Source organism: Crassostrea angulata, chromosome 7 (genome assembly GCF_025612915.1).
Source record: "Crassostrea angulata isolate pt1a10 chromosome 7, ASM2561291v2, whole genome shotgun sequence".
In the NCBI taxonomy this organism is placed as follows: Eukaryota; Metazoa; Mollusca; class Bivalvia; order Ostreida; family Ostreidae; genus Magallana; species Magallana angulata.
The window spans coordinates 5785072-5806772 of NC_069117.1; the positions used below are offsets into that span (position 1 = coordinate 5785072).

The 21701-nt window shown below is 33.9% G+C and overlaps 1 protein-coding gene across 1 annotated transcript; it reads left to right on the forward strand.

The window, feature by feature from the left end:
• Positions 1-491: 491 nt before the first annotated feature.
• Positions 492-19434, forward strand: LOC128191979 (collagen alpha-3(VI) chain-like). Its single transcript, XM_052864378.1, has 21 exons — positions 492-903; positions 1503-1739; positions 2248-2394; positions 4012-4455; positions 4675-4848; positions 4951-5379; positions 5929-6093; positions 6533-6934; positions 7028-7189; positions 7519-7956; positions 8196-8363; positions 8508-8927; positions 9351-9533; positions 13101-13172; positions 13436-13600; positions 13742-13814; positions 13909-14078; positions 14326-14511; positions 17419-17546; positions 17632-17974; positions 18097-19434. Exons 1-21 carry the CDS (start codon positions 834-836, stop codon positions 18195-18197), a joined length of 4677 nt encoding a protein of 1558 aa, XP_052720338.1. The 5' UTR covers positions 492-833; the 3' UTR covers positions 18198-19434.
• Positions 19435-21701: the final 2267 nt, after the last annotated feature.

Here is a 21701-nt window from a genome sequence, read left to right on the forward strand (position 1 = left end):
TTGTTTCACCCATTTTGTTTTGAAATTTTGAGAGAAAAATATGAGATAAGAGTTATCAACAAAAAAAAAGAACAAAGTAAGATTAATTCAATATGACGGTTATTTGTCTTGTTAACAAAAGCTAACCTTTCCCTTTTTGTTAATGTCTAGTCAAAGACATGTTTTTAAAGGCCGAATATTGCCTTTAAGAACACGTATATCTTTTTTTAAAAGAAGATCGAAGTTTTGATTATGTAAATGAAAATTTGAAATATTTTTGAAAATATGATTAACACGCCCAGTACTTGAGAGTCTTATCTTTATTTTGTCGATTTAATATCTAAGAATCTCATCGATTTATTTTTATTTTTATCAAAAGAAGATTAGTATATCATTCATTTTTTTTTTTCAATTAGTTCGAGAAAAGACCTGTTAAAATCTCAATTATGAATTGAATTATGTATGAATAATATACATGTTGGGTTTTGTAGTGCGACATTTCAATCTGTTTGTGAAATAGTATACACTTTACCAGTCATACACCTACTAGATTTTGCACACTTGCTTGGTTACATATCATTTAAAAATATATTGAAACTATATGCCAACGAGTGATGTTAACGTTGCGTCGAAAGAAACGATTTTCTGTGTACCGCAATTTTTCTTTAATTTAAAAAAAGTATTGTTGATTATATAAGCCACCAAAATACCACGTCAATTAATTTTAGGGTTGGATTTAAATGCCTTGTTGTGATCAACATCTTCGAACCGGTTACGAATTATCTACATCTTAGATAAATCTATTTCCTATACATCAGAATAATTAAAGACGAAGGGGATACGGAACGCAACAGATGGAGAAAAAATATATTTCTTACTGCTTTATACAGGCTTTTGTTTATGTGTTGCTGGTTCAGAACATAGGTGAGTGATATATTTCAATTATATATATATATATATATATATATATATATATATATATATATATATATATATATATATATATATATATATATATATATATATACACTTTTAAATAGTGATAAATATCACTATTGGGTCAAAATTAATTTAATTTTTAAATACAAAGCTCTTTATCAATTTTCTCATTGTAAAGAAATTCAAGAATGATTTATATTTAAGTCAAGCTGTTTTATTCAAAACTAATCCTAAAATCTTCGTAATTTGTTTTATAATGAAATGTACATGTATTGTGCTATCACACTTTGTTATCAACCCAATGGCAAGTCTCGAATATATAAAAGTTCGAAATAATATGTCTTACACGATTATTCCTATATTGATGAAAAAAACCTCTGAAAAAAGAATTTGGCTGACCGAGGAAAAAAAAATTATGTCTTTCATTATGACACTTAGCTTAAGTCGAGCATTTCTATCAACTTAGAAGGAAATTTTACTCGGTTTTGTCATGTACGCAGTTCTAAAACTGAAAAGTTTGAATGTTACATCATGAACTAGTAAAACCGTCCCATCTGTTGTTGATACCCCTCCGTCCGTTTCAGAGAGCCTCACCCTTATACAGCCCAATACGGAGTACAGGTCCTGTGGCAATGGTCAGTATCTAGACATCACTTACGGGAGGTACTATTGTTCTAATGGGTCGGCATCAGTTACTGACATAATGAACACCAACTGTAACTACAACTCTGCCTGTACCATTCAGGCACAGAACAACTGGCTCGGGGGGAACCCCTGTGTGGGGATCACCAAGACCCTCCAGTGGACGGATGCTTGTAGAGGTAAGTCAAATCGTTTAAAATCGTACAGCTGCTTTTATCTCATTATATAAAAGAAACCAACTTGTCTATTTCAATTTGATTTTGGTATATCGTATCATCGACGACTTTCCCATTCTTTCATTGAACAATGTCTTATGCTGGATCACTACATATATTTGTGTTTTAAATCTATGGAATAATGGTATTTTCATGATAAAGGAGTAGATTTTTAAGAAAATATGCATTTTGTATTTTTTATTATAGAAATGAATAATGTTTTGATAATGTAGCAATAGAGAAAGTTTTATTGAGTTTTATGATAAATATGACAGCAAAGCATCTGAAGTTTATATTTATAATCAAGATATTAACTAATTATGTTACAGTTTTTTAATTTATTTCTACATATTAAACTTTGATAAGAGCAGTCTTTAGATCTAGAGGTTTGAACTTAAAAGGATTTGAAGCATATCAACACAGTTTTTCAAACATGTATGTAATGAATGCTTTCAATTAACAAATTACACAGCAATATGGGGAGAATGGGGAGCGTGGTCCGACTGTCCCGGTGATTGCACCACCCACAACCTTGAGAGGACGAGACCATGCCTTAAGCCTATTTCATGTGGAGCAGCCCCGACCGACTACATCTCTTGTAAAAGACTTGGTTGTTATTGTAAGTTTATGCGTCAGTAATGTAATTTTTTAGAGATTTTCGAGAGATGCACAGGTAGTTTCAGATGTTTTTTTTTTTTTTAGATAGATTTTTTGTACAGTAGAGATAATGTTAAACAAACAAACAAAATTATCATAAACAATTTTGAAAATGGCATTTATTTAGAACTGTAAACCCAGGTTATTTATTGAGCCTCAAATAGACATATGGTGGGTCGGGTCGAGGAAGTCCATGTGCTAGGGTCGGAAAAATCATGACAATGTCAGATCAAAAGCGTGACAAACCGTGAAATACTTCGTGACTTTAATCAACGATCCCTCATTAAAACAGAAGGACTAATCAATTCGATGGGCTTGAATGTGTTACTTCATTATGACGCGATCTTCTGATTATAAATCGTCCTCGAGTTTTTCTTTTGAATTTAATCGTCCTTGGATAGATTAAATTCTTTACACTAAATGCTTTGTTTTTTGTTGTGTTTTAACATTATTGAGGATATTCTCTTTGCTATTTTGCTATGGGTTTTTTTTAGGAGATTATGTTGTTCTTGTATGATATTGAGTTATAAATCCCGCATTGGTTTTTGGGAGTTGATTTTAATCAACTCTCCTATGCAGTTACTCTGGCAAACCGAAAGTGAAGCAGTGTTTGGACCTAAGCACAAATCATCACCGCTGACAATACTTAGTTCTTGAAAATAATAGAAAAAATCGATGTAATGTATGCTGAAGCATTGTTTTTCAAGGAAACTTATCAATTAACACTTTGTAAATAATAAGACTTTATATAATACAAACAATTTAGATATTTTTATAGTTTCTTGTATTCTTACGCCAGAATTTAATAAAGCCTCGTTCAACCAAACGCTCAGCAGTCTCCGTAAATCTCCGACAAGCAGAGAGGCTCTCTTGCTTGTCGTCGATTAACGGAGACAGCCGAGCGTCTGGTTGAACGAGACTACAGTTCGATATCAATAGTGCTTGGATCCATACAATTTTTAGAACTGCTTCGATTACTAATTCATAGTTTGAAATCTATCTTAAAATATTACACAACATGATTCATATGGAGTTTCTAGAAATTCTTGTCGGAAAAGTCTAAAATTCATATTATAAAAAAGTGCTTAATTCAAATACAGACTAAAAACCAAATTGCCATGCAAGATAAGTTGATTTTAAAATAAATGATAATCGATAAAATCAACTCCCGTCAGTTCTTCACTACTTTGATTTGATATTATCGGTACTGAAAAATTAATGCACAGTGGTTAAAAATACCTGTACAATGTTACCTTAAATCACCTCTCTCTCTCTCTCTCTCTCTCTCTCTCTCTCTCTCTCTCTCTCATATAAATTTTCCCAATATTTCATTGTGTCATATATATTTGTAAATGGCGGGTTTTTAATTTCATATGCAATACAAATGTCTATTCGGACATTTGATTTATTGAGGATAGCAAAGATAAGCATGCATTTTGGTGTCATATATAAATTTGATAAAAGAAATACAAATTATTGTTATTGAAAGTCTAATGACGAGATTAGAATGGTTCGCAAATATGTCACTGAAAGAAATGAAAACAGTTAATCAATATATTTTTATATTTAAAACTTTCAGCATCTTCTGAAATTAGCAGAGCAACACCAAATGACGTTGTGTATTATAGTTTGACGACCGACTGTCTCGTTGCCATGGATAGAACCAACATCACGTTCCGAGCTCGCGCAAAACATGATATATCTTTGGCTCTTGGAAGTGAAGATAGCTCAACGAGTGGAACTCATTATGAAATTGTAATCGGAGGTTTCACTAACAGCAAATCTCTCATCAGGTTCGCAATAGGAGGAACTGAATGTGTCAATTACAATGGAAGTCCCCTGAGCGAATCTTTTTTCGATGAATTCTGGGTATCTTGGACCGGGGGTTCTGTCCGTGTCGGTACCGGAAGTTCTATTGGGAGTGAAACTTTCATGACTTGTCCTCACTCAACACCATACACAGTCAACTTTATTTGGATCATGACAGGATATGGTTCCTCCGGGGAATGGAGATTTATAAACGGTATTTAAACGTCATAGACACTTGATTTGTCATGGCTTGTTAGGAGTTACAAACCCCTTAAACCGCCAAATTACAAATTCAGATAATTCAGCTATTCATATTATACGTCAGTATTTGAGATTATGTAAGTATTCATACGACAAATATGTTTAGCATTTTTGAATTATAAAACACATAACACATAGTAAGTTATCTATTGGTTTCCTTTTATGATGTCAGATGTCGCCTGCCAACATGTCATGAACTCCCATGTTAGTCTTACCACCGACGACACATCGTGTAACGGTGTAAGTGTCTACGCCTGTAACTCCGGATACAAACAGACTGCAGGAAACACACAACGCACCTGTGGATTTGGTAAAATTCTCTCAGGGTATCCACTTGTCTGCTCAGGTATAATACATTGCTTAACTAGTCTCGATTTTCTGTCAAAATGTGATTAATGCATACATCATTTTTACTTTGGCATTGAATTTTGCGATTGATTCTTTTCAGTTTCAACATGCAAAATTGACATGCTTTTCATCATAGAAGCTTCGGTCTATACTTCCTCGATGCATTCTTCATTAATGGCAGCAATTGGCAATTTGGTCGGAAGTCTGCAAATCTCGTCCAATAATGTTTTAACTGGAGTCATAACTTATGACGACTATGTAGACTTGAACATTCAATTTAATGACCACTACTCCGCGTCGTCTCTAAATAGTTCCATTTCATCCATATCAATACCAAGCGCCGCATCTACCGTAAACCTGGCTGAAGCTCTACGAGTTGGATTTTACGACTTCTTCACTCTATCCAAAGGAAACAGATTCACAGCTTTCAGACATTTTGTTGTCATTGCGAAAACGTATTCTTCACAGACAGGTGCCACAGTGGCTGATCAGATCAGAATTAACCTAAAAAATCAACTCTTTACCGTTGGTAAATATTAGACTAATACCGTTTTTTTTTATTAAGCGTATACAACAAATACAATTTTCAGTTGATTCCCTTCGTTATGGAAACCATAAAGTATCTAGGTTTTTTTTTGTAGATTTATTCTAAATAGCATTTGTTTCTTACAACCCATTTTACCTCGATTTCTTGAAATCCTTTGTTATTTCCCGGGAGTTTTGGGGAGAAAGAAATTCAGGAATTTTTTTGAAAATAAAAATTTTCTCTTTTATTAAATTTCTGTTTAGAAAAGTAAAATTAAGAGAAATAGTTATTGTTAAGTTTGACCAAATGAATTTTATAACTTTTAGAGGATAGCATTTTTCAGATATAGGATGCTGTTTGCAGATTTGCGTTAATTTTGTATCGATTTGTTAAAACAAAGTAATTCTAAAGTCAATATTTATTTTATTTCATTTTTGGGGGGGGGGGGGGGGTTGCAATTGATTTTGGCAGGTATTTTCACAAAAACTATAATATCAACACCTTGACCGATAAAAATATAGAGTATAACTTAACATGTTGAAATTAACACAGGAATATCTCCCTCTACATCGTTGATAACCGATTTGAAGGCGATAGCAGGTGATGACAGCAGATACCTCCAAGTTAGTTCTATAGACGATTTGTATCCCCAGTTCAACACTCTTCTACAGAATATTGCTGTTTGCCCTGAAATATCTTTTGAACAATTAACAGTTGGTGAGTTACTTCTATCGTCGGTTTATGTTTAACAAGAAACCATTTTTCATAAACAAGTCCGTCTTCATCTAATTTGTTGATAGTTATTTGATAATGGTGGCACTAAACGTATTTCAATCTATATGAATTAAAAGATTGCTGTTAATTAAAAAAATGAATTCACTATATATTTAGATAAACTTAAAACAACTTAACAGATTAATCCAATTACCTTAAAGATCCAATAATTCTAAAAATTCTTAGATGATACATGTCATTAGTGTATTTTTGCTTGTCTCAAATAATGATGTATGTTTAATGTAGATACATGAAACTCAGCACACTCCACACGTCCTGATGCATAGACGTATAGTGCACCAATCTGTGGTTAACTGATTTAATTTACTTCAATATCGTTGTTTATTTTAGTGTCATTGAAGTTTTAATTTTTTTCTTGAAGATTGTGAGCTGGATATTGTGTTTATCGTCGAGAGATACAATTTGAGATACACAAAGAGATTTCTGGCGGAGTTAATGGACAATATCACTGTATCAAGTAATGGAATCAGAGTCGGTATGGTCTTGTTTGATTCAGGTGCGTCAACAGTGTTTCACCTAAACACTTACACTTCCTCTGAATCTGTTCGAAGGGCCATTGAATCGATCTCAGAGACGAATCATACCGACCATTTGGTAGACAAAGGGTTAATAGAAGCCCGGGACAATGTTTTTACCTCCACTGGGGGAGATCGAACGGATGCAAGTAATTACTACGTGTTTATTGTGGGACCATTTGAAAGTTATCCAGAAGCAGTAGCAAAGGACATTAGGAGTAGTGGAAGCAACTACGTCTTTGCCATTCGTAAGGTTTTGTAATACCATCGTGCGTGCAAAAAGTAAAAAAAAAAAAAAGAAACAAAACAAAAATAATTCTTTCTATCCCTTTTATTTCCAGATATAGGTAACCAGTATATTACTGAATACCAAAAAGCAGTTGATTCATGTGGAGACTACACCAAATATGCAAACGTGGATTCTTATGAAAACTTAATAACCATTAAAAATGATATTCTCCAGAAAATCACATCATGTGAGAGTGTGAACATTACAAATCCTGGTAAGTGCCCCTCATATGATTTATATTGTTTAATATTCTGAATTTTCAATATATTGATAAAATACTAAAAATATAAAAAAAAATAATTGTCTTTAGATATTAAGCACTTTTGAAACCCCTCTCTCTCTCTCTCTCTCTCTCTCTCTCTCTCTCTCTCTCTCTCTGATATTTGTTTTGTCAAAGTTCATTGTTTTATTTTTAAAAAAACATGTAGTACCGTTTATTAATTCTGTATCTTCGAGGTAATTGTTACCCTGAAATACAGTTAAAACAGTTCTAAAGTAATCTGATCGTTTGAAAACAGGCTATTAACACATTCAATGTTACAGATTGTCTAATAGACATAGCATTCATCATGGAAGATACAGACGAACTAAGTGCCACAGATTTTAACGACATGAAAAGCTTTTTCGTAAGTTTGGTGTCCCGTATGATCATTGGAGACACGGCTATAAGAGTGGGCGTGGTGACTTACGCTGATGGGGCCACCACTGCTTTCCCGTTGAACCAGTACTCTACAGCCAATGGAGTCATTATGGGAATCACTAACATTAACCAGGGAAATAATGCCTACAACAGGAGCAGCCGTTACGTGGATAAAGCCCTGAAATATATCCAGATGGAATTCTTTACCACAGGTAATGGGGACCGTTCTAACGCCGCCAACTACTACATTCTTCTGACTGGTGGACCTTCTGCTGGAAACAAAGCTGCTGCATTTGGATCGGCAATTAGATCTATAGCTTCCAGTGATCTCTTCATTGTTGGTAAATTTTGGATAACGTTAATTTATTGTTAAGTTCCTTCAGTTTGTGATAACTTTGAAATTTATTTTTAGTTTTCGTGTATTAATGTATTTTAATAAAGATCATTCAGTTCATGTGTATATAAGTACAAAAGTACTTATATTTGTCATGTAAATTGTCATTTTTTGAGCATTGTGATAACCCTTTTTAAAAATCAGTATATCATCCAATAGCAACACATAGCAAACTTATCATTTAAGGTGTTAACATTTCCACAAGTCAAGACTCTGCAATCCTTGATATGGTTGATGGCGACAAATTTCTGAAGGCTGAAAACTTTTCTGTGCTTCAATGTATCAACGATGTAGTCGTTCCAAATATCACACAGTGTCTGGACTCCGTCACTCCAACTATTTTAGTCACACCAAGTATGTCATTAAATTCTAGTCTCCATATTTTATTGTAAATTTCAGACAAAACTATGATTAAAAGTTCACGACAAAGGATTCAAAAAGAAAATACCGCTTTATCATCATATGAATTACGATAATCCATTTTTACTATTGCTTCAGGTTGCCAGCTGGATATTGTGTTTATTATGGAAACTTCAGAATCTTCTTCAAACGAAAATTATGTCTTCTTGAAAAGTTTTTTCTCAAATATAGCGCGAAAAATGGATGTATCCAGTAGTACTATACGTATTGGAGTCGTTACGTACAACACAGATGCGTACACAACAATCGCCCTGGACGCGTACATGACGCCTTCAGAAATCAGCGACCAAATTCTGGCATTACCTGAAGGCACAGACAAGAGATACCTAATAGACAACGCCTTGGTTCACACCAAAAATAACTTCTTTATAGCAGCCAATGGAGACCGTGCGAGCGCTGCTAATTATTATGTGTTCGCCATAGACGGCGTAAGAAGTGGTGCCTCTATCCAGGCGGAATATATTATGAAAGGATGGCCCAGCACAGTGTTTGCTATTGGTTAGAAGCTAAAATGAAATGAAACTTAAGAGAGACAAAACCATGCAATAAACAGAGAATAATTCAATTCTAAATTTATTTTTATTATATATTTGAATTTAGAAAGCTAATTTTTCATGTGAAAAAATGACATTTATTTTTTTCCGATCTCAAAACTGCACGTATTTTTGACGTTTAGATATATTACTAATTTCCTTTGATAATAACGTCATAGACTCCTGCAGATATGCAGTTAAAAAAGAATAAGATTTTCGGAAAGGTGTAATAAAGTGTGAGGAAAAGTGAAATAAAGGGTGATTATAAAGTGGACTGCCAATACCTAAAAATGTATTCTATACCAACTATATAATAACCCAAATCAGTTAATTTTTTGGTAGAAAATAAAATGCATGGTTTTCTCAGTAATTTAATATAATTTTGTAGATATCAACAGTGGTTATGAAAAAGAGTATAGAAGAACAGCGGGAGATAATAGTCGATATTTTTATGCATCTTCTTATGCAAACTTATCCACCATCGAGTCTGACGTCATAGCAGCCATCACGAAATGTCCTGTTCCACAACCGGTGACCACTACTGACGGTTCTCTCATGTTCGCTGATGTCTGTAAGTATATTTTATGTGTAACAGTTAGTTAATTATTTTAACTACGTCTAAATTTTTTTCACTCAAAAAACCCCCAAATCCTTAATGCTACACCGTGGGTTTTTAAATACAGTTGAACTTTTATATCTCGAACACTGATATCTCAAACACAATGGATATGTCGAAGTGATTTGTAAGTCCCAACCACTTATTTTTAAGTATTTTACCCTTTATATTTCAAATACTCGAATTTTAACCAGTCCCATCTTGTCTGAGATATCAAAGTTTGACTGTTAGAGACATTTAATTTTCGAAAATTAGCAGATACTGCACCATTGACGAAAACGTATTTTTCTTTTAAACATTGAATTACAAAATCTCAATAAATAATCTTGTATATTATTTAAAGTTGCTTGGTCCGATTTTTTAGTTTTTACAGTATCAAATAATTTTCCATACAAACCAATTATCTAAGAAAGTTATAAACTTTCTTTTATTTACACCAGCAGAATTGGTCTCTTCTCAAAGTTAGAAATATTTAAAGTAAATAAAATAATTTCTTTTTGGGCAAACGAAAAATTAAACCAAAATGCATCACGGGAATGTTTAGAAAAGGGAACTGTTGGTTTCGTCCCCCGGATGATTGGGTTTATTTTACCCGCATGTTATGCATCGATTGTAAACAAAGAAAACTATTAGCGAAAAAAATACTACCGAATAAAATGCACACATTTTACCTCACCTGAGCTGAAAGCGCAAGTGAGCTTTTCTGATCACATTTTGTCTGTCGTCCGTCTGTCCGTCTGTAAACTTTTCACATTTTCAACATCTTCTCAAGAACCACTGTGCCAATTTCACGTGGCACAAAGCATCCTTAGCCTATGGGGATTCAAAGTTGTGAAAATAAGGGACCACACCCTCTTACAAGGGGAGATAATTAGGAACTTATACAAATTTTCGATAAATTTTCAAAAATCTTCTATTCAAAAACCGTTAGGCCAGGAAAGCTGACACTTATGTGGAAGCATCCCCAGGAAGTGTAGATTCAAACTTGTGAAAATCATGAACCTTAGGGAAGGAGGATGGGGCCACAATGGGGGTTCGACTTTTTACATCGGAATATATAGAGTAATCTTTAAAAATATTCTTCTCAGAAACCGTTAGGCCAGGAAAGCTGATACTCATGTGGAAGATTTCTCAGGTAATGTAGATTAAAAGTTGTGAAAATCCGGACCTCCGGGGATAGGGTCAGGCCATAATGGGAGGTCGAATTTATACATAGGAATATATAGAGTAAATCTGTAAAAATCTTCTTCTCAAGAACTAATTGGCCAGAAAAGCTGAAGCTTATGTGAAAGCATCCTCAGGTAGTGTAGATTCAAAGTTGTGAAAATCATGACCCTTGGGGGGTAGGGTGGGGCCACACTGGGGAGGGTTGATTTTTAACATAGGAATATATAGAGTAAATCTTTAAAAATCTTCTTCACAAGAACCATTTAGCCAGGAAAGCTGAAACTTATGTGGAATCATTCTCAGGTAGTTTAAATTCATTGTTGCGAAAATCATGACCCTTTGGAGGTAGGATGGGGTCACAATGGGGGTTCGACTTTTTACATCGGAATATATAGAGTAATATTTAAAAATTTTCTTCACAGAAACCTTTCGGCCAGGAAAGCTGACTCTCATGTGGAAGATTTCTCAGGAATTGTAGATTAAAAGTTGTGAAAATCCGGACCTCCTGGGGTAGGGTCGGGCCAAAATGGGAGGTCGAATTTATACATAGGAATATGTAGAGTAAATCTTTAAAATTTTCTTCTCAAAAACCGTTAGGCCAGGAAAACTGAAACTTATGTGAAAGCATCCTCAGGTAGTGTAGATTCAAAGTCGTGAAAATCATGCCTTTTTTGGGGGGGGGCACAATGGGGAGGGTCGATTTTTAACATCGGAATATATAGAGTAAATCTTTAAAAATCTTCTCCACAAGAACCATTTAGCCAGGAAAGCTGAAACTTATGTGAAAGCATCCTAATGTTTTGTAGATTCTAAAGTTGTGCAAAAGCATTACCCTTGGGGGGGGGGGTTGAGTAGGGCTACAATGGTGGAGGGAAGATTTTTAAAATAGGAATATATAGAGTAGTCTTTAAAAATCTTCTTCACAAGAACCACTTAGCCAGGAAAGCTGAAACTTATGTGAAAGGCGGGGGTGGGGGGGGGGGTTAGAGTAGGGATACAATGGAGGGACGATTTTTAACATAGGAATATATAGAGTAAATCTTTAAAAATGTTCTTCTCAAGAACTATTTGACCAGAAAAGCCGAAACTTCTAATGAAGCATTCTTAGGTAATGTAGACTCAATGTTGTGAAAATCATGACCCTAAGGTTATGTAGATTAAAAAGTTGTGAAAATCATTATCCTTGGGGGGGGGGATTGAGGCTTCAATAGAGGGACGATTTTTAACATAGGAATATATAGAGTAAATCTTTTAAAATCTTCTTCTCAAGCACAATTTGGCCAGAAAAGCCGAAACTTCTGAGGAAGTATCGAAAGGTAGTGTAGATTCAAAGTTGTGGAAATCATGACTTCCGAGGTGAGGGTGGGGCTACAATGGGGGTGGGTCGAATTTTTACATAGGAATATATAGAGTAAATCTTTAAAAATTTTCTTCACAGAAACTCATTAGCCAGGAAAGCTGAAACTTGTGTGGAAGCATTCTCAGGTAGTGAATATTTAAAGTTGTGAAAATCATTACCCCCAGGGGTAGAGTGGGGCCACGATTGAAGATCAAATTTCTACAAAGGAATGTATAGAGTAAATCTTTAAAAATCGTCTTTTCAGAAGCTAATAAGCAATGGAAACTGAAACATGTGTGGAAGCATCCTCAGGTAAAGTAATTCAAAGTTGTAAAAACCATGATCCCTAAAGAGGTTCAGAGTTTAATATAGGTTTATATCCCATAAATAAACAAATGTTTAGGATCTTTTTTAGAGCTGCAATGCTCAACATGTGATATTATTATAAAATCACCCTGTTAGAAAAGGGATTAATGATCATAAACATAATATCAAGTGGAAAAAAATTGATTTTTATTTATACAGGATCTACATGTATTATACTACATTGTCCAGATAGATTGTATTATGACTCCATTAAGCTGATTTGTATCATGCCTATTGTTGCTCAGGTGAGCGATGTGGCCCATGGGTCTCTTCGTTTAAATTTACCTGAACATTATGACCTTTATTTATAGCGATGTCGAATTCGTAATACAACCATACCGGTCTCTACGTCATGAGTGAATTTTAACATGAGGCGAAATAACGCGATTCCCTTTTTTGCCGCTTGTTTTGTTCACAAAATCTGTACATAATTTTTTTCATTGAAATTTGTTGTAATTGACCAGGAAAATTACTGAAATGTCTATTATTATACACATACTTAGCATAACCATTGTCTAAAAGCTTACCCAAAATTTCATATTAAATCGGACCAAGTAGCTTTAAAAACCATAATGTATGTTTCTACCATCAATTTAAATCGATTGTCTCTTGCACTGATGAATTTAAAAATACATTTTATATTCATTTAGCTGCTCCTTGTTTGAATAGCTTGATCTATCTATATCCTGAGGACTTAACGGAGGGAAAGGACGGAGGCCAAGGTTTTTTTATATTACGTTAAACTGAACTTTCTATTTTACGTAGAAAAAAAATTATCGAAAACATCACTTAGTTTATTTTCTTCTTTTAATTTAAGACACGATGTTTTCATTTTAGTGAATCATCAAATAGATTTTTGGAAAAAAAACCCAACAATATTCTAATGAGAAGAAAAGGAAAAAGAATTGATAAATTCAATACATGGATTGAAATGAATGATCGGGCGATTATATCATAACATTTTGATCAATTGTTCTCCTTTTAGATACGATGTACTTGATGACTGATTTTGTGTATACCATAACAAGTTGTTCACGCATCACTTCATGGGAATTCTCCCATTGGAAATCTGGATACATTGACTTCATGGTCTGGAGGCCAAGTGGTAGTAATTATAAACTGGTGGCTTACAACACTATCTATGTTTCAGGTAGGTGTTTTGTAAGTGTTGAGTGGTGTCCTACAGTAGAAAATTTGTCTCACGTTTTTTACAACGTTGAAACAACTTATATATATATATATATATATATATATATTTGAATCAGCTAAGATTCACCAACTAATTTAACAGGTAAAAATACCACAACATACACGGTGGTTGAGTACGAGAGGATTGCTGTTCTTCATGGTGATGTCATTGGGTGGTAAGACCATTTTATTTAAATACAATTAAAATAAGAATTCTTTGTTAAACTCTTACTGTGACCTTGTCGTTTATCAAATGTGATTTAATACCAGGCGGAGCAAGGGAGATAACTTAGTTACAAGTGGACCGTGTTTAGGACCATGTGCGGAGGGATACAAAGCGTCACCAAACAATGTTCAAATCGGAGAGGAGTTCGATTGGACAAACTCGGGCACGTCGATCAATGGGACTGCATATGCTATTAAAGCATGCCTAGAAGACAGTGCGTTAAAATTAATCATATGATAAAATGATTACAAAACAATACTTTATACACTTATCCTTTTTTAAAATATGAATCAAATGCAATTTATGTTTCTCTCATTATTTATCATCATTATGGTCCCCGCTTTTAGGTTTTTTAATTGTTGTTGATTGCATTTGCTTTTAATTGATAGAGCACTGCCATGATAATCATAATCATGTTTATAATTGTATCAATGGTAGGGTCAACGTTATTCTTATTTCAGATACTGCAATATCATTCCCCACATCGACACTCAGCGCTAAGATACCTGACCACTTACCTGTCGGATCTTTTGTTACGTTACTGGAGCCAAACGGCGCAGACTACGCTGAAGTCGTTAATTATACCGCCACGCAATACCAATCTTATACAAATTCTATGGAATATTTCGCTGTTGGCGAGACAACAGGTATTTATCTATGAAAAGAAGGTTTTTGTCTCTTCTTTTGTATTGTAATGATTATAATTGATTGATTTTTAGCTCACCTGAGCTGAAAGCTCAAGTGAGCTATTCTGATCACTTTTTGTCCGTCGTCCGTCCGTCCGTCTGTCCGTCCGTCTGTCTGTCCGTCTGTAAACTTTTTACATTTTGAACTTCTTCTCTAAAACCGCTTATCCAATTTCAACCAAATTTGGCACAAAGCATCCTTATGGGAGGGCGAATATAAATTGCAGAAATAAAAGTCCGATCTGTATTCAAAGCGGAGAAAACCTTGAAACTGTAGAAAAAGGGGGGTGCATTTTAAAAAATCTTCTTCTCAAGAACTACTGATTCCAATTCAACGTAGTTTAGCATAAATTATCCTTATGGGAAGGAAAATATAAATTGCAAAAATTAAGGTCTAATTCTGTTTCAAATCTGAGTTATTACGAAAATAATAATAAAGGAAAGGCGTGTTTCAATCAGTTTAATAGCTTCGGATTCGGCATCCGGTAAAATGGGTAGACAAGACTTGGCCTGGGCAAAACAAAAGATTGGCAGTTATTAATCTGCCAATCTCATTAAAATTTCAGGATATTTGATATTTGTATTTGCTGTAAATATTGCTGCAAAATAATGCGTATTTGGAATTGACGATTGCCGATCTGCCCCGGCTTTTATTTTGCCACGGCCCGGGTTTGCGTACCCATTTTACCAAGACTCGTATTCCATACATCTAAAACGAGGTTCTTTGTTTAAAGCAGCCATGACATTATACGAGAAAGGGTCGATCTGACTATGATGAATTTGCTTGTTGTGCAACAGTTCGCGAATGAAGGGAAATTTTTGAAACATGCAAAATATATTGGTGCCGATTTTGTGAAGTAAATTGAGGCTAAATATTTCAATGCGTTGACAGTTTTCACACATGACGTTGGTGTTAGCTTGTTCTGATTTTCGTTTCGTTTTCATTATTTATGCTTTGTAACCTGGGAACTATCGTCTGTATTTCGTGATTTTTACGTATCAAATCAAAGAGAGACTTCGGTAAATCAAACAGTTAACTGTTTACCTGCGCAAATTAAGCAAAATCTGATGTATCAAAAAAGTACTGAAATACAATTCATTCTATCGGTAATTCGGCATTATATTTTGCGTAATGGTATATTAATGCAATAGGTTTTGTTGAGATGCTCGGCATTTTCTCGAGTTTATTCAGTTTAAATAGAGTTTGATATCGCTGTAGGTATATACATGTACATGTATATATATGATTCATTTTCGAAAAAATAAATTGTGTTCTTTATTTGTTATAGTGCATGTTTCTTGTGTTTTAATTGTTTACAATTTCTATTTACTAACCATATTTGAGTGTTAGCTTCGAATTATAAGCAAGATACAGAGATTTGCTCACAATTCTATGTTTGTACACAGATCTTAAAAACTGAAGATTAAAAAACTAAAAAAAAAATTCAATATTTATTAAGAAAATTTTCAAAGTCTCTTCTTCCAGAAACCAACTTTAACAACTTATTGTATTGTAAACTTAACCTTTTTTAGCTCACCTGAGCCAAAGTCTTCTCAAAAACTATTAGGCCAGGAAAGCTCAAATTTGAGTGGAAGCATCCTCAGATAGTGTAGATTCAAGTTTGTTCAAATCATGGTCCCCGGGGGTAGGGTGGGGCCACAATAGGGGGATCATGTTTTACATAAGAATATATAGAGAAAATCTTTAAAAATCTTCTCAAAAACTATTAGGCCAGAAAAGCTCAAATTGAAATGGAAGCATCCTCAGGTAGTGTAGATTCAAGTTTGTTCAAATCATGATCCCCGGGGGTAGGGTGGGGCCACAATTGGGAGATCAAGTTTTACATAGGAATATATTGAGAAAATCTTTAAAAATCTTCTTCTCAAAAACTATTAGGCCAGAAAAGCTCAAATTTGAGTGGAAGCATCCTCAGATAGTATAGATTCAAGTTTGTTCAAATCATGGTCCCCGGGGGTAGGGTGGGGCCACAATTGGGGGATTAAGTTTTATATAGGAATATATAGAGGAAATCTTTTAAAAATCTTCTTCTCAAAAATATTTGGCCAAGAAATCTCAAATTGGCATGTAACCATCCTTAGGAAGTGTAGATTCAAGTTTGTTCAAATCATGGTCCCTGGGGGTAGGGCGGGGTCACAATGGGGGATGAATTTTTATAGATAGAGAAAATCTTTAAAAGTCTTCTTCTCAAAATTATTAGGCCAGGAAAGCCCAAATTTGATTGGAAGCATCCCCAGATCATATAGATTCAAGTTTGTTTAAATAATAGTCCAGGGGTAGGGTGAGGCCACAATGGGGGATGAATTTTTACTTAGGAATATATAGAGAAAATCTTTAAAAAAAAGAATTTTTGGCCAGAAAGGGTTTAAACTTGTGTAGAGGCATCCTCGGGTAGTGTAAATTCAAGTTTGCAAAATCACAGTCCCTAGTGGTAGGGCGGGACCGTGATGGCGGTTTGAATTTTTACATAGGAATATAAAGAGAAAATCTTTAAAACTATTCTGGGAAAGTGTTCGGTTCAAAACTCAGTACTTAGTGTGAAAGCAAAGGTTATGCAGATTTAAGTCTGATGAAACCATGATTCCCTAGAGAAAAATGGGGCCATGAAATGGGGGGGGGGGTATATAGGAATAGAGACAAATCTTCTTACAGGTACAACAACAAAAGGGGCTTGGTATTTACCAAAAAATAAGAGGTTGATTAAAATTGGCAGATTTTCAATTTTTTTAGCAAGATCTACTGTACTCAGTTGTCAAGATATTTTGATACTGTAATGCTAATTTGATCAGAATTAAGGCAATTGTTGCTCAGGTGAGCGATGTGGCCCCTGGGCCTCTTGTTTAATTCAGGCCAAATAACAGTGGCTAAAAGGATGATGAAAGCAAAAGTTTTGAGTGATTATGCCTTCCTTGTCATAGCCAAAGATTCCTGCAATACAACTGCAACGGCAACAGTTTCTATCCAAACACAGAATATGGTAAGCTTGGTGTTATTTATCTTGTTTATAAATTTAAATATTAAAGATGTTATATTTAGAATATATTCTTTATTTTTATTTCAAGCCCCCCGAGGTTCTTGGTATGCCCAATATCATTTCCATAACAGAGGAAACCGAGGGAGATACAGTATTGTATACAACAATTGTAGAGGATCCTAGCGGGGATAGCGTTTGTTGTTCATTAGAGAGTACGTTACCCAAGACTAACAATTTCGTGGTTTTCGGCAATGACACAGGAATCCGTGTCAATTATTCAATCATGTCCAGCGAATCACCTGCATTTTCTTACAGACAATATAATTCTTACATTGTAAAGTTATGTTGTGACGACGACGAAGACAAATCAACAGGGGTACTTATTGTCAACATCAAGAAACCAAACAAAACAACATCTTATGAACCACCACGTAAGTCTTCTCACAATATTTGTTTCTAAAAATATTCAATTTTTTATTGTTCTTAGTATGTATCTAAATTAGCAATACATTGATAAAATAGAGTACTTTTACATATTTTTTTCTTTTATTAGATTGGTTTCTTCTGTCAGTGGCCGTTTCCTGTACGCCTATATTTATTATGGCGGCTAGTGCGTGCCTTGTGCTCATACACACAATGTTTGTACTAGATTGATAAATATTGTGTTTATTCTGCTATTGTTACTTCATTACTGCCTTATTTGTTTAAGAAATCTTAAACCATCATGTTTTAAATGTAATTTTGGCAGTTAACTATTTTTTAAACGTTGTATGTATGCGATGATGTTACACCAATGCGATACTTTCATTGATTTTAAACGTATGTTACTTTATATAGTATTAGTATATTATATATGAATAATTAACTATGTGCTGAGATATTGATATGTCAAACAACATCTTTTTACTAGTTATGCTATACCCCCGGCGTCGGCGTCGGCGTCAGGACCTCGTTAATGTTTTTGTTGCAGGTCCTGTATCCAAGCTATTACTTGTCCTTTCTTCACCAAACTTGCATGGATGATGCATCTGGACCTACTAATGGACATGAAAGACTTGGATGCCGGATCTCAGTCCTAAATTTCAGATGCTGGAGGAGGTTAAGGTTGTTGGAGCAGGTTAAAGTTTTTGTTGCAGGTGCCCTTTGATAGCAATATCTAAGTTATTGCTGGTCCATACTTCACCAAACTTGCATGGATGGTGTGTCTTATAATACTGATGCACCAGACATGCTTGAGTGCTGAATTTGAGCTATAGGTTTCGGATGCTGGAGGAGGTTAAGGTTTTTGGAGCAGGTTAAAGTCTTTGTTGCAGGTGCCCTTTGATAGCAAAATCTAAGTTACTGCTGGTCCGTACTTCACCAAACTTGCATTGATGGTGTGTCTTATAATACTGCTGCACTAGACAGGCTTAAGTGCTGAATCTGAGCTAAAGGTTTCGGATGCTGGAGGAGGTTAAGGTTTTTGGAGCTGGTTAAAGTTTTTGTTGCAGGTGCCCTCTGATGATTATATCTTAGTTACTACTAGTCCTAACTTCACCAAACTTTTATGGATTGTGCGTCTTATAATACTGATGCACCTGACAAGCTTGAATGCTGAATCTGAGCCAAAGGTTTTGGATGCTGGAGGAGGTCAAGGTTTTTAGAGCTGTTTAAAGTTTTTTCAGCAGGTGCCCTTTAATGATTATATCTTAGCTACTCCTAGTGCTAACTTGCGTGAATGGTTTGTCTTATGATACTGATGCACCTGACAGGCTTGAATGCTGAAACTGAGCCATAGGTTTTGGATGCTGGAGGGGGTTAAGGTTTTAAGAGCTGCTTAAAGTTTTTGAAACAGTTGCCCTCTGATGATTATATCTTAGTTATTACTTGTCTTTACCTTACCAGACTTCCATGGATGAAACTGAGCCATAGGTTTTGGATGCTGGAGGGGGTTAAGGTTTTAAGAGCTGCTTAAAGTTTTTGAAACAGTTGCCCTCTGATGATTATATCTTAGTTATTACTTGTCTTTACCTTACCAGACTTCCATGGATGGTTCATCTTATGATACTGATGCACCTGACAGGCTTGAATGCTGAGTCTGAGCCATAGGTTTCGGATGCTGGATAAGGTTAAGTTTTTTGGAACAGGTCACATTTTTAATAGATAATAGTACTATTTCAAACTTGCATAGTTGATTAAACTGTAATATGAGTGAATTGCAGAGGTAGCTTCAGATGCAGAGCTTGATCTTCATTATCAAGGATGCTAAAAAATATATCTTAGTTATTACAGGTCCTAACATCACCAAACTTGAATGGATGGTGTGTCTTCGATAAAGATGCACCTGACAGGCATGGATGATGAATCTGAGCCATAGGTTGAGGATGCTGGATGAAGTTAAAGTGTTAATTGCTAGTGCCCTCTAATGATGATATCTTAGTTATTACTGGTCCGAACTTCCCCAAACTTGCATGGATGATGCGTCTTATAATACTGATGCACCTGACAGGTTTGAATGCTGAATCTGAGCCATAGGTTTCGGATGCTGGATGAGGTTTTGTTTTTTTGGAATAGGTCACATGTTTTATAGATGATAGCTTGCATATTTGATTTAACCTTATAATAAATGAAACGCAGAGGTTGCTTCAGGTGCAGAGCCTGATCTCAATTATCAAAGATGCTAAAGAAATCTCCTACCTCACTTAAACCTGCTCCATAGATAGATATGTTTGTTGATAACTGATATAACATGATTCTAATGATATAGTATTGTATGTTGTGTATCAATATTGTTTAATATGATACAATATTATATTATATGTTATTTTATAAAAAGTTATATGATACGATGTGATATTGTATCAATTTTTTTGGATATTTTATCATATGATATTGTATCATGATATTGTTATGTATAGTATAGTATATTATGATACAATATTGTATAATATTATATTGTATTATTAATTTGTTATTTTATCACATGATAATATTACATAAGATATTGCAAAATACAATATTGTATCCTATGATACAATATTGTATATTCTTTAATATTGTATCATACGATATTGTATAATATGATATTGTTTTATGAAATAAAGAATTATATCACATGAAATTGTATTGTACGATATTGTAATATTATATAATATCATATCATACAATATTGTATAATATGATATTGGTTTATAAATACGATGTATTATCATATGCCATGAAATTGTATTATATGATATTGAAATATATATTATTGCATCATATGATACAGCATATATAATATAATATACTATTATATTATATTTTAATTACTCACATAATATTTTATCATTTGATATGATTTAATGTTGTATCAAATTATACTGTGTCATATGATACAATATCGTATTATGTATCAAAAGTGATAAAGTATCATACAATATCATACTATATTATACAATATAATATTATATGTTTCAATGGTATGATGTATTATGTAATATGATATTGTAATTAAATACTTTATTATATTTTATATTATGATATTGTATTATGTGATCAAATACAATAACATATAACACAATACAATGTCATAACATACGTTACAATATCATTTCTCATCATTGTTTATTACAGTTTTTTATTGTATTATATTATATATATTATGAATATGATAGGATGCAAAATTTAATTTGATATTATTGTATTGATTAACATATGAACATATGATTATCATACAATTTTTTAACAGATGATATATGATATTGTGTCAAAACAGAATCCATGAATATCCAAGATCATAAAATATGATAAAGATGGTGTTATAAAGGTGATGTCTCATAAGGGTGTTGTCTCGTCTCGGTGAGCTTTGTAATCTGTGATTACCTATGTTTTTAGTTTAATATACGCTGTTATATATATTTTAAGCAAACTAAGTTTGTTTTCTCTGCACACAACTGCTAATTTTAGATTTTGTTATAGCCAATGATATAATAAAATTTAAATCTTTCAGATACCTTGACAACAAATAGTTTACAATTGTGTTATAAGAGCTGTTAAGTTTAGTGGATTTGGTTAATTAACATTGAATTTGTTTCCCTAAATCCAATAAATTCCTTATTTTATACGAAATATGCAAATTATCGGGAGCACAAAAAGACGTACATAATCATAAAAACTTTCATTGGATTTTGGTTTAAG

Excerpts from the sequence above, each read along its gene's own strand:
- LOC128191979 (XM_052864378.1), top strand. The coding sequence starts at position 834 with ATGGAGAAAAAATATATTTCTTACTGCTTTATACAGGCTTTTGTTTAT. Across the intron at positions 2,395-4,011 it reads TAAAAGACTTGGTTGTTATT|CATCTTCTGAAATTAGCAGA; the intron begins GTAAGTTTATGC and ends TAAAACTTTCAG. Across the intron at positions 6,094-6,532 it reads TTTTGAACAATTAACAGTTG|ATTGTGAGCTGGATATTGTG; the intron begins GTGAGTTACTTC and ends TTTTTCTTGAAG.